This window comes from Rattus rattus, chromosome 1, assembly GCF_011064425.1.
Source record: "Rattus rattus isolate New Zealand chromosome 1, Rrattus_CSIRO_v1, whole genome shotgun sequence".
Taxonomy (NCBI): Eukaryota; Metazoa; Chordata; class Mammalia; order Rodentia; family Muridae; genus Rattus; species Rattus rattus.
In genome coordinates, this window is record NC_046154.1 from 145925601 (window position 1) to 145940954 (window position 15354).

Genomic DNA, 15354 nt, shown 5'->3' on the forward strand with positions numbered 1-15354 from the left:
CCTGTATTCATGGTCGTGTATTTGCTCATGACACTCATTCCAGATGGTGCCTGGAAGTAAATCTCAGTAGGTCATTCTGAACTCTAGTGAGCAATAAGCAACTTTTGGTACGGAATTAATTAGATGCAAGCTCTTTTCGAGAAAAGCTTAATCACTGCTTTAGGAAAGAAGAAACTGGTTCTCAGTAAGAGTGAAGGTAATTGTCAAAAAGATGTTGAGTGTTATCTTTCCTAATCAAGTTTGTAAAATGTCATCGATCCCTGTTGCTTTATTTTGAAAAGTAGACACCAAGCAAGACTACTAGTAATTATGAGATTATCGCTGTCGGCTGCAGCCTGCTTCTGGGGGAAGGATCAGAACACAGCTTTAGGAAGTAGCTTTTCTCCTGTGGACCATCTCTCTCTCTCTCTCTCTCTCTCTCTCTCTCTCTCTCTCTCTCTCTCTCTCTCTCTAGTAACCACTGCCTTTGCAGAGCCCTGACCAACCTTGTTGTCAGGGCCTTTGCTCATCTATTGCCCTTTAAGCAGATGTTTTTGGAAACCAAATATCCTCATGCATTTTATGTTCTTTGTTTTCTAACAATAAATGGTTTTCTTTGGACTCTTTCAGGGCATTCTACTTGGACAAGTCAAATTCCCCACCGAATGCCACATCTAAAGCTGCCTACGTAGAGAAGGTAAAATAGTGATTGCATTTGCTGACCCAGTATCCTCCCCTGCACCCTGTTAGCTGATTCTCTGAACACTGTCCCATTTTAAGATGATATTGTAGATCAGTAATTTGAAGGCTGCGACAGCTGAATTGCATGCCGCCTGAATGGACTTCGAAACACGTTGAGCTTTGTGTTCCTCGCTTTTCGTTTTAGCTCATGAGGCCTCTCAATGCTTTAGATGAGCTTTACCGGCTGGTCACCTCGTTTATCAGATCCAAGCGCATCGCTGCCTGTGTGAACACACCTTGCAGCGCCTCTGGTGTCGGACTGCTGTCAGTTTCTTCGGAGCTGTGCGACAGGCTCGGTGCCTGTCACATCATCATGTGCAGCAGTGGTGTGCACCGGTATGTGAACATCTTTACGTTTTTTTGCATTCTTCCTTGTTCTGTATTTAAGGTGGCAGACTTTGTCTGGATTAAAGCTTGAAATGTTCAAATGACTCAGATGTGTTCAGGAACAATTTGAGATATTTTCTGGGTTTGTATTCTTGTGGTTTTGTTAACTATAGACAGACCAATTAACACAATCCTCTGTTTACGCCAAGATAGCTGAGATTTGTATCTCTCTCATGTTTGCAGCTCTATATTAGGATTTTAGGTTCAAAATGAGCATCTTTCATATTCACTGTAGGACTTCCCACTTTCCTTGGGGTATTTAAAAGACATCCCGTCCTTCAGTAACACCCCTAGAGCCACATTACCATGAGCAGTATTCATGGAGATGGCTAAGTGCCATCTCCTGTGGTCAACAAAGTGACAGTCCAGGAGCTCACAGCTAAGATATGCTCTTCATGAGAAAGCATGCTGACTGGGTTGTCTGGGGCAGCCAAGGCAGCTGCATTGCCTGAGCTCCATCAGACTCTGCCTCCAACAGCAAAGAACATCTCAACTCAAGTCTTTCTTCACGATGAATTCTTCCTCTTAGTTTCTTTGGAAGTGAAACTTTATAAATGGAAATAATAAGTTAGGATTTATTCTTTTCTTTCATCTAAATAGGGCCTCATGTCACAGGATAGACTCTCTTCGTGTTAGGTCACTTAGACTTTGAAAGTCATGATTACTTTTTTTTTTGTTGGTTTTTTTTTTTTTCTTTTTTTCTTTTTTTTTCGGAGCTGGGGACCGAACTCAGGGCCTTGCGCTTGCTAGGCAAGCGCTCTACCACTGAGCTAAATCCCCAACCCCTTATGATTACTTATTTATTTACATTATTTGGTCCTTAGTCCATGGAAAATATTGTAGCTGGTGCTTTATGATAAAATATAGCAAGACTGTTCATGTTGGAAACAAGCATAGTTAGCTAATAGGGGCAATGTAAGAGCTAATAAAGTTAATTATAAAAATAACATGGATGAAACCAACAAAACTACAGTGTAAGAAAATATAACTTAGGAAATTTAAAGATAATGAACAGGATTCAGAGAGAACCGATCTTTCAGAGCTTTAGATCTGAACCATTCCCTGGAGCCGATGTTTCAATTAGGATAATGGATTGCAGAAAGTGAGACGTGCCATGCAAGGCAGTGCACTCTACAGTCTGGGACAATTCATTTTGATGAGATAGGACCAAAGTCTAGTTTTGAAGGCATATAGCATGACCTTACGTATGAAATGTGACAAGACAAGTTCTCAAGGTGTATTACCTAATCTTTTTACTAGCAGAGAAATATTTCTGAATACTCCCTGTTCATTCAGCCTGTTCTCTCATTCATTTACTCATTCATTCACTCACTCATTCATTCATTCATCCCTTCATTCATCCATTCTTCAGCCTATCTATGTTCACTAAACACTGGTTAAGTTTCTACACTATTACTGTTGCTGGGCTTACTGTATTGAAAGAGAAAGACCCCACTTGTATAGTGTGTGTGTGTGTGTGTGTGTGTGTGTGTGTGTGTGTGTGTGTGTATTGCATTGTGGGAGATGGACGATAAAGGAAAAAATACATTGTGTTGCAGGTGGATCGACTCCAGAAAATGTAAGTCAGAGTAGTAGAAAAGGCCAGCATGAGAAAGGGGTATACCTTCTGAGGGCCGAGCAAATCCATGAGGCCTTCAGGAAACGAGGGAGCCATTCATTCACTTGTCTGAGACAGGGCTGTCCTACAGAGAGACACAACAAGAAGTCTTTGGCAAGAGTATGCTTGCTGGTTTAAGGAATAGCAAAAAGTCCCTGGTGAACCCAATATGCTGTCATCACCATGAGTGTTCTTGTGTTCCATAGCTCACAATCAGATATCAGAGGAGCAGAACATGCAAAAAGAGGCTTGTAGCTTTGCATCTAGAAATGCATGCTCTTACACTTGCATGAGCTTCCTGAAATTGAAGGAAATTCAATCTGCCATTTCATCCTACCAGTCATGAGCAAATGTGCAAATTGCTGTTACAGATATTCCACAAACACTTTTAGAGTTTGATGGGTGTTGTCAACATCATCAGGGCTTTTACAATTTCTATACTCACTAATTCTTATGTTACAATCATAAATAGACCTGAAAATTTTTTAAAGTACGATTTACTCCACTTTTACAAATAAAAATCAATAAGGGTTTGGGTTATTCCCCTCAAGAGATGTGGACAGATGCTGAATTTCAATTTAAAACTATTTTAAAATTACATTTTATTTTATATTTTGCAGAGTAACTTGTGACTTTCACATAAATTTTCATTTTCTTCCATGAAGGACTTGCTTAGATTTTTTTCAGTAGAATAAAATAGGGGCCAATTTACATTGGAATTCAAAATTCCACAGAAGGCTGTTCCTAAAATAATCCTTTAGTAATTCTAATTTAGGCAGCTAGGAAGGAAGCAAAGGAGACCACACCTGCAGGAGCCACTGAACAAGGAAGCTTTCCATCTGCTTCCCACCAACCGAGAGCACAAATTCAGTGTTAATCAAATGGCAAATCAGATATTTTTAACATTTATTTTTAAAATAAAGATGAGAAATGGGTGAACTTTGTAATGTCCATTTGATTTACTCTACTGCATTTTTATTCATTGGGTAAAGGGGTGTATCTGAATACTTTATTATTGGGAGCAAAAAAAAGTGGGTTTTAGAAGGAAGGACAGACTTAATTCCCCACAACATAAGCTCTGCATGTTTAATAATGCATATGCGGGGTTAAGAGAATGGAGTTTAAGATGAATTATGAAAGTCTTGTAGCACTCAGCTTGCTTTGTTTCTATTGATTTCCCCCAAGTTGTCCATCCTTGTCCCCATGGAAGCTCCCCACTTCCTCTCCCTGATGCATAAGCCTCTCGTTGCCATCCAGTCGAGGAAGGGAATAAGGGTGATCTCTCTTTAAGATGAGGTTTTGCCTTTTAAAAACTATAAATATGATGAAAAGTGATGTAGCATTTCCTCCTTGTATGTCCACCTTTTCCATTGTGAATCTTCTCATGATTTCTTTTTTTTTTTTTCAATTTAATTTAATCTTTCATTTTTACACTCCAGATTTTATCCTTCTCCTGGTCCACCCTCTGACTGTTCCACATCCCATACCTCCTTCCTGCTCCCCTGGCTACAGGAGGATGTCCTCATCTTCCCATCCCCCACCCCACCAGAACTCTAACCACCCTGGGGCCTCCAGTCTCTTGAGGGTTAGGTGCATCTTCTCTGACTGAACCCGGACACAGGAGTCCGCTGCTGTATATGTGTTGGTGTCCTCATCTCAGCTAGTGTATGGTTGGTGGCCCAGTGTCTGAGAGACTCAGGGGTCCAGGTTAATTGACACTGCTGGTCCTCCTACAGGGTCATCCTTCTCTTCCTCAGTTTCTTCCAGCTTTTCCCTAATTCAACCACAGGGGTCAGCAGCTTCTGTCCATTGGTTAGGTGCAAATTTCTGCATCTGACTCAGCTGCTTTTTGGGTTTTTCCGAGGGCAGTCATGATTGGTCCCTTTTTGGGAGCACTCCATAGCCTCAGTAATAGTGTCAGGACTTGGGCCTTCCCCTTGAGGTGGATCACACTTTGGGCCTGTCTCTGGGCCTTCTTTTCCTCAGCCTCCTCTCCATTTCCATCCCTGCAATCCTTTCTGTCTGGGACAGTGTTTTGACCGTGAGTTGGCAACCCCAACCTCACTTGATGCCCTGTCTTTCTGCTAGAGGTAGGTTCTACAAGTTCCCTCTGCACACTGTAAGGCATTCATCTAAGGTCCCTCTGTTTGAGTCCTGAAAGTCACTCACCTCCCAAGTTTCTGGTACATTCTGAAGGGTACCCCAACCTCCTTCCTCCCGAGGTTGCCTGTTTCCATTCTTTCTGCTGGCCCTCAGGGCTTCAGTCCTTTCCCCTCACTCAATTCCAAATCATGCCCCCCCCCACCCTGCAACCCCATTCTCTTTCCCTCCCAGGTACCTCCCCACTTCCGCCTTGTGGTTGCTTTCTTCTCCCTCCCAAGTGGGACTTGGGCCCTTCAGCTTGTTGACCTTTTTGAGTTCGGTGGACTATATCTTGGATATTCTGTACATTTTTGGCTAACATCCACTTATTAGTGAGTACATACCGTGCATGTCCCTTTGGATCTGAATTACCTCATTCAGGAGGATATTTTCTAGTTCCATCCATTTGCCTGCAAAACTCAGGATATCCTTGTTCTTAAATTTGTAGTTCATTCATAGTCCATTTGTGGTTCATTGTGTAAACGAAACACATTTTTTGTATCCATTCTCCTGTCATGGGACATCTGAGTTGTTTCCAGCTTCTGGCTATCACAAACAGGGCTACTATGAACATAGTGGAGCACATACCCCTGGAGCATGGTGGAGCATGGTGGTATTGATGGGTCTCCAGGTAGATCTATTTCCAATTTTCTGAGGAACCTCCAGATTGATTTTCAGAGTGGTTGTACCAGTTTGCAATCCCACCAGCAATGGAGGAGTGTTCCTCTTTCTCCACATCCTCGCCAACATGTGCTGTCACCTGACTTTTGATCTTAGACATTCTGATTGGTGTACGGTGGAATCTCAGGTCATTTTGATTTGCATTTCCCTGATCACTAAGGACTACACACTTGCACAGTGCTTTATTAGAGTATGATGGTCTTAGTAAGAGTTCATTATGCCCCATGTTAAGTGGGTTAGTTTGTAGGAAAGGATTGTTACAGTAAGTTTGGCTCCTTTAGTTCTCCAGTTCGTGCCCATTTGCTTTCAGTAGGAGATCACGCAACCAGAATGTACAGACCAAGTGGAAGCTCCTCAACCTTGGACTTCTGCCTCAGCCTCAATTTTAAGAACTCAATGTATTTAAAAATCACCCTATCTTGTACATTGTTGTAGCAGCACAGAAGATGTATTTCCATCCTCTCCATTTAATGTTCAATCCATGAGTCTGCCGTTGATTACTAATTTCTTGTTTAATGATTATGTCCCCCCTGTGGTGGCATGTAGGACTGGCACAGAGGCACACTTTTATATGTTGCTATCTCTTAAGTTAAAATAGCCCATCTTCTACTTAGGATTACTGGGTCACAAAGTAAAAAGCTTTCTAGTTAAATACATTGCAGTTAAGGGTCCAAAACAAATGACTCTCAATAGAACAGAAGTTGAGTGGGTTATCCTGGCTTTCCTTGCCTTGTCTGAAGAGGTTAATGTAACTCATCTGCATATTGCTCTTAATAGAGGAGCAATTACACTCCTGTATTGCTTTAATTTACACTTTTGTGCTAACAAATGGAAGTATTAGCTGTCTTATGAATTTCATTTCCTACAGAGAGATGTTACTTATACTGTGTTGTTACCTGCCTATAGATGGAGTGAGTTTTATTTTTCCAAATGGAACATTTAATGGTATTAAATCAGCTCTGTGGCTTTCAAGTTCTGCTTTGTATCCACACCAGTTATTTGTTACAGGTAATCAAAAAGCTTGCAACTGCGAACCAGATCTAAAGTTTATTTTTATTTCCCATTGGAGTATCCTTCTATTTAGTGTAGTTTGTTTGTTTGTTTGTTTGTTTGTTTGTGTTCCTTATTTCCACTCTGCTTAACAGTCATCATTTTCCCTTTAACAAATGCAAATCAGGACCTTACAAATGTTGCAAAGCCCCAAAAAGGTTTCTAAGTCCACAAAGATGCTTTTCTCTTCTACTCTGCTTGTGTCTGCCTTGTCACATGCTGGGAACCCACCAGTAGAAAGCTTCTTGAAAGGACATGTGTTTAAAAACTTCCCAGTGAAGACAAGGTGTATGTGATCATAGTGTGTCTCTTAGGAACCTATCTTTGTACTCATCTTGATCTGAGTTTCAGTAGTGGGTGATCCATGGTATCTTGGTGTGGCTGTGCCAGCAGATGATAAGGGATTTGAGTGCAGGGTTAAGGACTTGACAGGACCCTGAAGTGCCTGATCAAATTCTTCTGTATAAAGAAACGACTTTGTGCTGTCATGATTTCTGGTGAGACTAAGTTTCTTCAAGAATCAGGACATCCATTTTTAGGTCATATTCCTAGCCTTTTATCAGTAGAAGCAGTCAGATGAGTCTTTAACTTCCCAGGCTCCACCATATCATAATACTCTGTGTGAAGAACTGCCCACAAGTATGAAGAAGGCACAATGCATGCTAAGGCCAGCTGGTTACCATTGTTAAATGCTGATGGGCCTCTTTTGACACACGTATTCAGCAGCAGGTTATTTTTATTATTAGCTGTAGAAAGAATATATATATATATATGACATTAGATATTTCAAACAAGATAGCAAAAATTGAAGGGAACAATTGTTTTACTTACAACAATTAACTGTAGAAAGAATATATATATATATTCATATATATATATATGTGAATATGTATATAAAGTTTTAGGAAACTAAAGGGTCCATTTCCAAAATGCATTTATTAGGAAGTTGAGATGACATTTCCTAATTAACATTTCAAGACTGTGGAGTTATGGGGCCATACCTTACCCTACACTCACCAACAGAAGCCCAATTGTATAAGCATGGTACAGGACCCAAAGTATGACTACAGTATTTGTTAAGGAAATCAAATCCAGACAGTGACATTTAAAAGCAACTCCAAGGAAATCAGTGTTAGCAGTGCCTCCAATGGAATAGTTTTCATTTCAAAGAAAGATAAACAGTATGGTGAATTTTGGTTAAAAAAAGTGTTTCTCAGATAACATGATCCACCATTTGTAACAACCACTTTGAAGTTTTGAAGGACTCTTTCTTAGTATATTTTATTCTGTCATTAATATGACATCAAAGGACAAATTGACAAATAGGCTCAGATTAGGTCATGTAGACTCTTAGGAAAGTAGAGCATTCAAGGTAACCTGACTTAGGTAATCATGGTGTCCCAGGAGGCAGGCAGCAAAGCCTCACTTGTTCCAACTCAGAAAGATAGAGAATATCAGCAGGCATTGTTCTCTCTGGGGGGCTTCCATATGAAGCTTAGAGTCTATGTATAGTACAGAAAATTTAAAAAAACCTCCATAAGCAAATAAAAGTTATATATATATATATGTATATATATATTGCAGAAAACACTTTAAGAATTAATAGGAAGGTGAGGGAAAATGTTTGCATTTTAAAATCACTAAAAGATGGTTTAGTGAAACATTCATTTCCAGGGAAAAGAACCTTTACAATTATTGTCTAATCTATGTACCTCAATAAAGAGACTCACAAAGACAGTGTTCTGGTAAAAGATTGGAAATTCTACCTTTCCATAACTAAGATGTCAATTTTTCTTATGAGATCTCTTCCTTAGGAATAATTTAAATATTGATGAATTTTCCAATAAGCAAAGAATCACAGAAATTTCTGCTGATCGGGTAACCAGACAAATAACACAGGTATATGTAATCATTGAAAGTAATAGAGGACATTAGATATTTCAAACAAGATAGCAAAAGATGAAGGGCACAATTGTTTTACTTACTAAACATATTCATATCTACAAGTGATGTCATTGTCTTGTCAATTAGACGGCCTTTACTTGATTTAAATCTTGATGAATTAATGCATTACATTATTTGATTTTGAAATATCCATTATTTTCTTAAAATTAAATGTATTTTAAACAAAGGGTAACACCCTTTCTGAGAATTCTGAGAATTTTAGTATGGTAAGGGTTTAGGGGCCTCATGATTTCTCTGATATTAATAAAAACATCAATATGTGTAAAACAAGCATTTTCACATAGGACTTTCCATTAAAATAAGAAAAGGCTAAGTGAGTTGCCTGTGTCCAACACTCCCATGTGAGACCTGGAGTCTAAAGATGGGAGAGCCTGCATTTCTGATAGGTATGGTAGTAGAGAGCTGTCTCAGCTCCCAGGAGAGGGGCTTTTGCCTGCTTTGATTAGCTAGAAATTCAGCCAGTTAAATAAATCTTCCCTGCTACAGATGCCAATGCTCCCCAGAATCCTCACAGCCATAGCTGGGGCAGCCCAGCTATATCAATCAGAGATGAAATCACGTGGATTTTTCAGGAAAAGTGACTTTGGTCCATGGAGCACTGTGAGGAACAAATGCAGTGACTCAAAATCAATGCACCTTTTCTGGCTTTCAGGCCCATTATTCAGATATCCCATATCAGCCACCATGGAGAGGAAGTGATGACCCTCACTGGTCACTTGGGAAGGATACAGAGTCAGGGTCTCCACAGAAAGAAATTTACTTTGTTTCATCCATGTTGCCATGCTAAAGAACCATAGCTAGATGCTTCTGTTCATATTTATGGCATGAGGAAACCTATGAAGAATAAGGACAGAGCTGAGGGGGCAAATCAGAGATCTCAGACAGGTCCAGACGGTGGTACTGAAGAGCTGCCACTGCCCAGGGTCCAAAGCAAAGTAGAGATGAAATGTGTGGGACAGAGAACCCAAGCCTGGGAGTGTACAATGTGGAGAAACAGATTCATACCAGGTGGTGCACAGCACTGGGGATACCTGGTATCGGGCCCAGTTCCTGCACATCCTTGCACAGCCAACACTTCCTCCAAGTGCCTTAGTTACCTGATGCCAAATGAGTGAACACCTTGATGCTGGTCTTCACAGGGAGCAAGGCTGGTTAGAAATATACGTGTGTGTTGGAATAGGAGGAGACAAGATTAGTGCATGTGTTTGTTTATGGTTGTCTTTTTAATTGCATTTTTTTTTAACTTTTCAAATGTTATCTCCCTTTCCAGCCCCCCCTCCCTTGCTTCTATGAGTGTGCTCCCCCATCCACCCATGCTTTGCTTCCCACCCTGGCATTTTCCTACACAGGGGCACAGAGTCTTCACAGGACCAAGGGCCTCTGCTCCCACTGATGCCCGACAAGGCCATTGTCTGCTACATACGTAGCTGGAGCCATAAGTCCATCCCTGTGTACTCTTGGAATGGTGATTTAGTCCCTGGGAGCTCTGGGGGCTCTGGTTGGTTGATACTGTTGTTCGTCCTATGGCGTTGCAAACCCCTTCAGCTCCTTCAGTCCTTTCTTTAACTACTCCATTGGAGACCCCATGCTCAGTCTTTGGTGGGCTCTGGCAGAGCCTCTCAGGAGACATTTATAACAGGCTCCTGTCAGCAAGCACTTCTTAGAATCCACAATAGTCTCTGGGTTTGGTGTCTGTATATGGGATGTATCCCCAAGTATGGCAATTTCTGGATGGCCTTTGCTTCAGTCTCTGCTCAAAACGTTTTCTCTGTATTTCCTCCCTTGAGTATTTTATTCTCCCTTCTGAGAAGGACTGAAGTATCCACATTTTGGTCTTCCTTCTTCTTTAGCTTCTTGTGGTCTATGAATTGTATTTTGGATATTCGGAGTTTTGGGGCTAATATCCATTGATAAGTGAGTGCATACCATGTATGTTCTTTTGTGACTGGGTTACCTTATTCACAAAGATATTTTCTAGTTCCATCTATTTGCCTATGAATTTCATGAAGTCATTGTTTTTAATAGCTGAGTAGTACTCCATTGTGTAGATGTACCACATTTTTCTCTGTCCATTCCTCTGTTAAAAGACATCTGGGTTCTCTCCAGCTTCTGGCTATTATAAATAAGGCTGCTATTAGCACAGTGGCACATGTGTCCTTGTTATATATTGGAGCATTTTGGGGTATATGCCTGGGAGTTGTATAGCTGGAGATATATGGAGGCCAGGCAGTGGTGGCTCATGCCTTTAATCCCAGCACTTGGGAGACAGAGAAAGGCAGATTTCTGAGTTCAAGGCCTGCCTGGTCTACAGAGTGAGTTCCAAGACAGAGAAACTCTTTCATGAACATACAAAAACAAAACAAAACCAAAAAAGATACATATGGAAAATTTCAGGAGTTTTTGTTGGAAGTTATAATAGATTATGTCATTATCTTTAATGAGAATTTCGTGTTTAATTTCCTGTGCAGGGCTGGAAACATTCCCCCTTAAACACCACTGTATTTTGGCCTTGAGGTAGGTAGAGGGAGTGGAGTAGTCAATACCTCTACTGTCAGGATCCACTCCTGCACTCTGCTTTCTTGAGTTCACAGTGCTGTCCCTGCTCTGCCTGTCATGTCTCTGCTGATCCATTAACCTTTCATCCCTCTAAGGTTCCAATCTAGACATCACAGCAGATTTCACCAGACCTGTCTGACAAGGATCAAGTGAGAATGCAGAAAACCTCAGGAGGTGCCCAGAGATTACCTCTCAAAAAAATAGAAACAGTGCCAAATTTGATTTAGTTTTAGAATTTTTTTCCACACCAAAAAGCATTTGTGTGCTTCATTAAGAAAGGGGATTCTATTACACAAATACTATTGTTCTGAAATCCCCATCAATGTGTAGTAATTTTTATCAAGGTTTTCATTTGTCACAGAAGCATTACTAATGATGAACTGGATGAGAAATATCAATAGGTCAGCATCTGGCTCTCCATATTAATTGTGCAAAGGCTCTGACTTTGGAGAACCACTGTAGCCACTTGGGTGTTTAACATGCTGCCTTTGGCCCTCAGGTGTACAATTTTCCTCTGTGTAAGGTAATAAAAGCAAGGAGGAAAATAGAACCATGCAACAAGAACAAATTGGTTTCTTCAATAGGGTGCTTCGCTCCACTCGTCAGGGGACTTTAACAGTGGTGCTCCATACACCATGATTAAATATAATTAGAAGTTAGAGTAAGTGTGATCATGGAGGGAGTGGAACATGCTTTGCACAGAGCAGTGCATTTTCTACAGCAGAATACAATTCCCTGGTTGAAAGGGACACATTATCGTGTCTGTTTATCCTCACTATTTGATTGCTTTCCAATCTACACACCTGAGTGTGGTTCCCTTCTAATCCTGAGCACATTTTAGTAGGACAAGGTCTACGTCCATTGAGAAGCAATCTGAGCTTCTTAGATTTATCTGTAGCAAAACAATGCATATAAAACACAAATGCTTGGGCCCAAGATTGTGGTTGTTGAATTATGGATGTTGGGAACTCTAAAGGCATTAACTATGGGATATGAATTTCATATAGTGAAAAGTTTGTTGGGTTTTGAATCAAAAAATGGTTGGATCCTGTTACTTAACTTGCTATTAAAGTAAGTAAATGGTTGTGTAACCTGATCTCTTACAGCCTCAAGGATGAGATGAGAATGGTAAATTCTTTGTTACAGTGGGAGTGTGAAGATCAAAGGAGCAGTGAGAGGACCTAGGTACTGCAGGCACTCTGGTTTTTCCTAGAGATCTGTGGTGTTGATAGTAAATCCATTCATCCCCTTATTGCACAATTAGAAATATGAAGCATATCTCACTGCTGTTTTTCTTCCATTTTTCCAATACTATTGACAGACCCCAGGTCCTCATTCATGTTAGGCAAGCATTCAACACTGGGCTGTAACCTCCAGCCTATAAAACACGGCTGCTCAAAATTACCTACCAAATAGAGGAACCCGCAGGAACTATCTGAAATCACAGTAAGGATTCATCATAGGCAAGAAAGGGAGGGGTATCCCAAGAACACAAAATGCTAGACCTTGTTAGTGCTTATTTTTAGAGCCTTCCCTTGCAACATCATAGAAACTCACTTAAAACAACAAAAGCATTCCCCTTGAATTCAAATAGAGGAAGTTTTTATTCCCCAAAAGAAAAACCATTAGAATAGAGATGCAAATTTAAGACATGAAAAGAGGCAGGTGTTAGCATTTGTTCTTTTGTTGATAATATAAAAGGCCCTTTGTAGAACTTTACTGTGGGAGTTCTGAAATCCCCCAAGGAAGGAAACTTGAGAAGCTTCACCTTCTCTGCACTTAGTCCTAATAAGGGAGCCCCCCAGGAAAGCTGGGCTGCAGCAATTTAATATTGGTTAACCCAGAGGGTTAGGCTTTTAAGTGAAGTGACTCAAAGCAGAATAAAAAGAGGTGACAGCTTTGTGGAGCAGCTCTATTGTAGCCAGTGAGGTTTATTCAAAGGCAACCTTTTCTCAACAGCATTGTTGTAAGACTAGTTAGTCAATACCATGATATTTATGTTCCAAGTAGAAACAAAATTCACCCAAAAATGTTAACTGGCAGATGTTAAGAATGAGAATGATCAGATCAGGAAATGAAACTAAATCTTATGTATATGCTATTAGGGAACCAATATTGATTTCGCCAATGTGTATTATCTTTTCAATGCATCTGCCACATGTCTGAATGGATTTAATGATTGGGTCCTTTTTACCAATATATGCCAGTTCCAGACTATAAATAAATTAGTCTTGTATTTTAGAAGTGCTTGAATATCATTGGTACTTGTTAGGGGTTTGTATGCTTTTCCAAAACATATGTATTGAATACCTACTAAGTAGCAGGAATCAGACTACAATCTGAAAAACCTACATTCAACACAGATGTAAGTCCAGCCTATTGGTGATGGTATAGTGATCACTTTAATGAAATCTGATAGTTGTTGAGACTATACTATATACTACATGCTTGGTGATAAATAATACGATGGGTTGTTTTTATGTAACCCTGAAAAAAGTCACTCTGAGATGTGTACTATTATTAGCTAGATTTATAGGGCAAGGCATTTGAGGAGATTAACTTGTTCAATGTCACCAAACTACTATTTTGCACTAATGAAATTTGATTGTTGTTGACATTATACTGTGTTCTATAGGCTCTGTGGTAAATAATATCGTATATTTTATATAATTCTGAAAAAAATCACTCTGAGATTTGCCCTATCGTTTAGCTAGGTTTATAATGAAAGACATTTAAAGAGATTAAATAGCTTGCTCAAGGTCACAGAACTATCTGCAAAGCCAGAATTCTACTCAGACCTATACCTCTAATATCTGTTTTCTTAAATGTACACCCTTCTGCTGAGTAGAATATAGGATATACTTAAACCAGTGCCCATTGACAGTGTATGAAAAGTTTGTACAAAGTAGGAGCTGGCTACTGCAGAGAGTATAAGCACTGGGGTTGAAACTTACGGTAGTTAGCAGAAACCACTGGATTGTGAAGACCTTATACTTCATCCAAAGACACAAGAAACCTGAACCACTCACATAACTACATTTCCGTTTGCACTTTAAGAGGTCTACCATCTCAGTGGAGGAATCCAAGGAGAAGAGGCCACAGAGAATGGTCAAGGCATTAATAATCTAGTAGAGAGGGGAGATTTAAGACGTAGCTAAAAATAGAAAATAGAATGTTCTTTGTTGACGTAGTAATCCATTGCACACATGCAATGATCTCCTGCGGATGTAGAAGTTAAACTTGTTGCTGTGGGATTGATTATAGTACACCACAATTAGTGGAACCTTACAAGACAATCAGAAATCAGTTCAGAATGGACTTGTTAAAATGGCAATGTTTGGACCACATTTTAAAAATCCTTCTAACCTGTGTCCTTGATAAATTAATTTTTATGCCTCATTTCTGAAGTTGGTGAACCTCTAACAAAGCTGGTTCATAGATTTCTTATTAGAGTCAAAAGAAAAAAAAACCCACCAAAAAAGCCCAAGAGAAAGATTTATAAACTGAGCATAGGCGCTTACATCACTATAACAGGTAAAACTGTGTCTTTAGCCCAAATATTGTTAAAATTAATGGGTCAGAAGGATAGGCGATGCTTGGTAATGTATAAAATCAGGTGATCAGCAGTGTCTTGCACCTATTAAAAGAAGCACATGTGTGTCCATAGGTGCCACATGATGAGTCACCAGAGAAGTTCTTGTTCCTGTGCACTGCCCCCATCATTATCCAGGGGCTGAAATAGGTGTTGGTTACCTTCCCACAATTCAAATGCCCAGGTAACTACTACCTAAGAAAGCAGCACCAAGAAGCGTCCTAATAATGCATTTCCAATAGTCACTTAAACAAAGTGACTCAGCTTTTAATGAAAGGAGAAATAACCAAGACTTCCACTGAATGGGGGAAATCATTTCATATTCTAAGATCTAGATCTGTAGGGTTCTAAATATAAATCAAAAGCTATACCAGATGTAATTCATGTTTTTCTAGGTATCCTCAGATTCTGCAGAGTCCTGTGCCCTTAGAGAATTTTCTTTTTTTGTTGTCTCTGTGACTTGAGGGTACATCAGAGCACAAATGATTAAAAAACATTGTTCAGGTTATGTTTGAGTTATTAATACTCATAACTCAGGGATGGCAGTGGATATTTTAGGCATAGTTTTGAGTTCTTCATATGTGTTATGACACAGATAAAGGTTTTAAATTAGTGTTCAGTGTGACGTAAGATTTTCCAAATG

The 15354-nt window shown here is 39.8% G+C and overlaps 1 protein-coding gene across 1 annotated transcript in view; it reads left to right on the top strand.

The window, feature by feature from the left end:
* LOC116903902 (phosphatidylinositol 3,4,5-trisphosphate-dependent Rac exchanger 2 protein-like) overlaps positions 1-15354 on the top strand; it is a 73009-nt gene that overhangs the window by 39200 nt on the left and 18455 nt on the right. The window contains exons 3-4 of the mRNA XM_032906673.1: positions 610-676; positions 866-1056. Coding sequence (XP_032762564.1) covers positions 610-676; positions 866-1056 — 258 coding nt within the window. The remainder of the gene's footprint in view (positions 1-609; positions 677-865; positions 1057-15354) is intronic.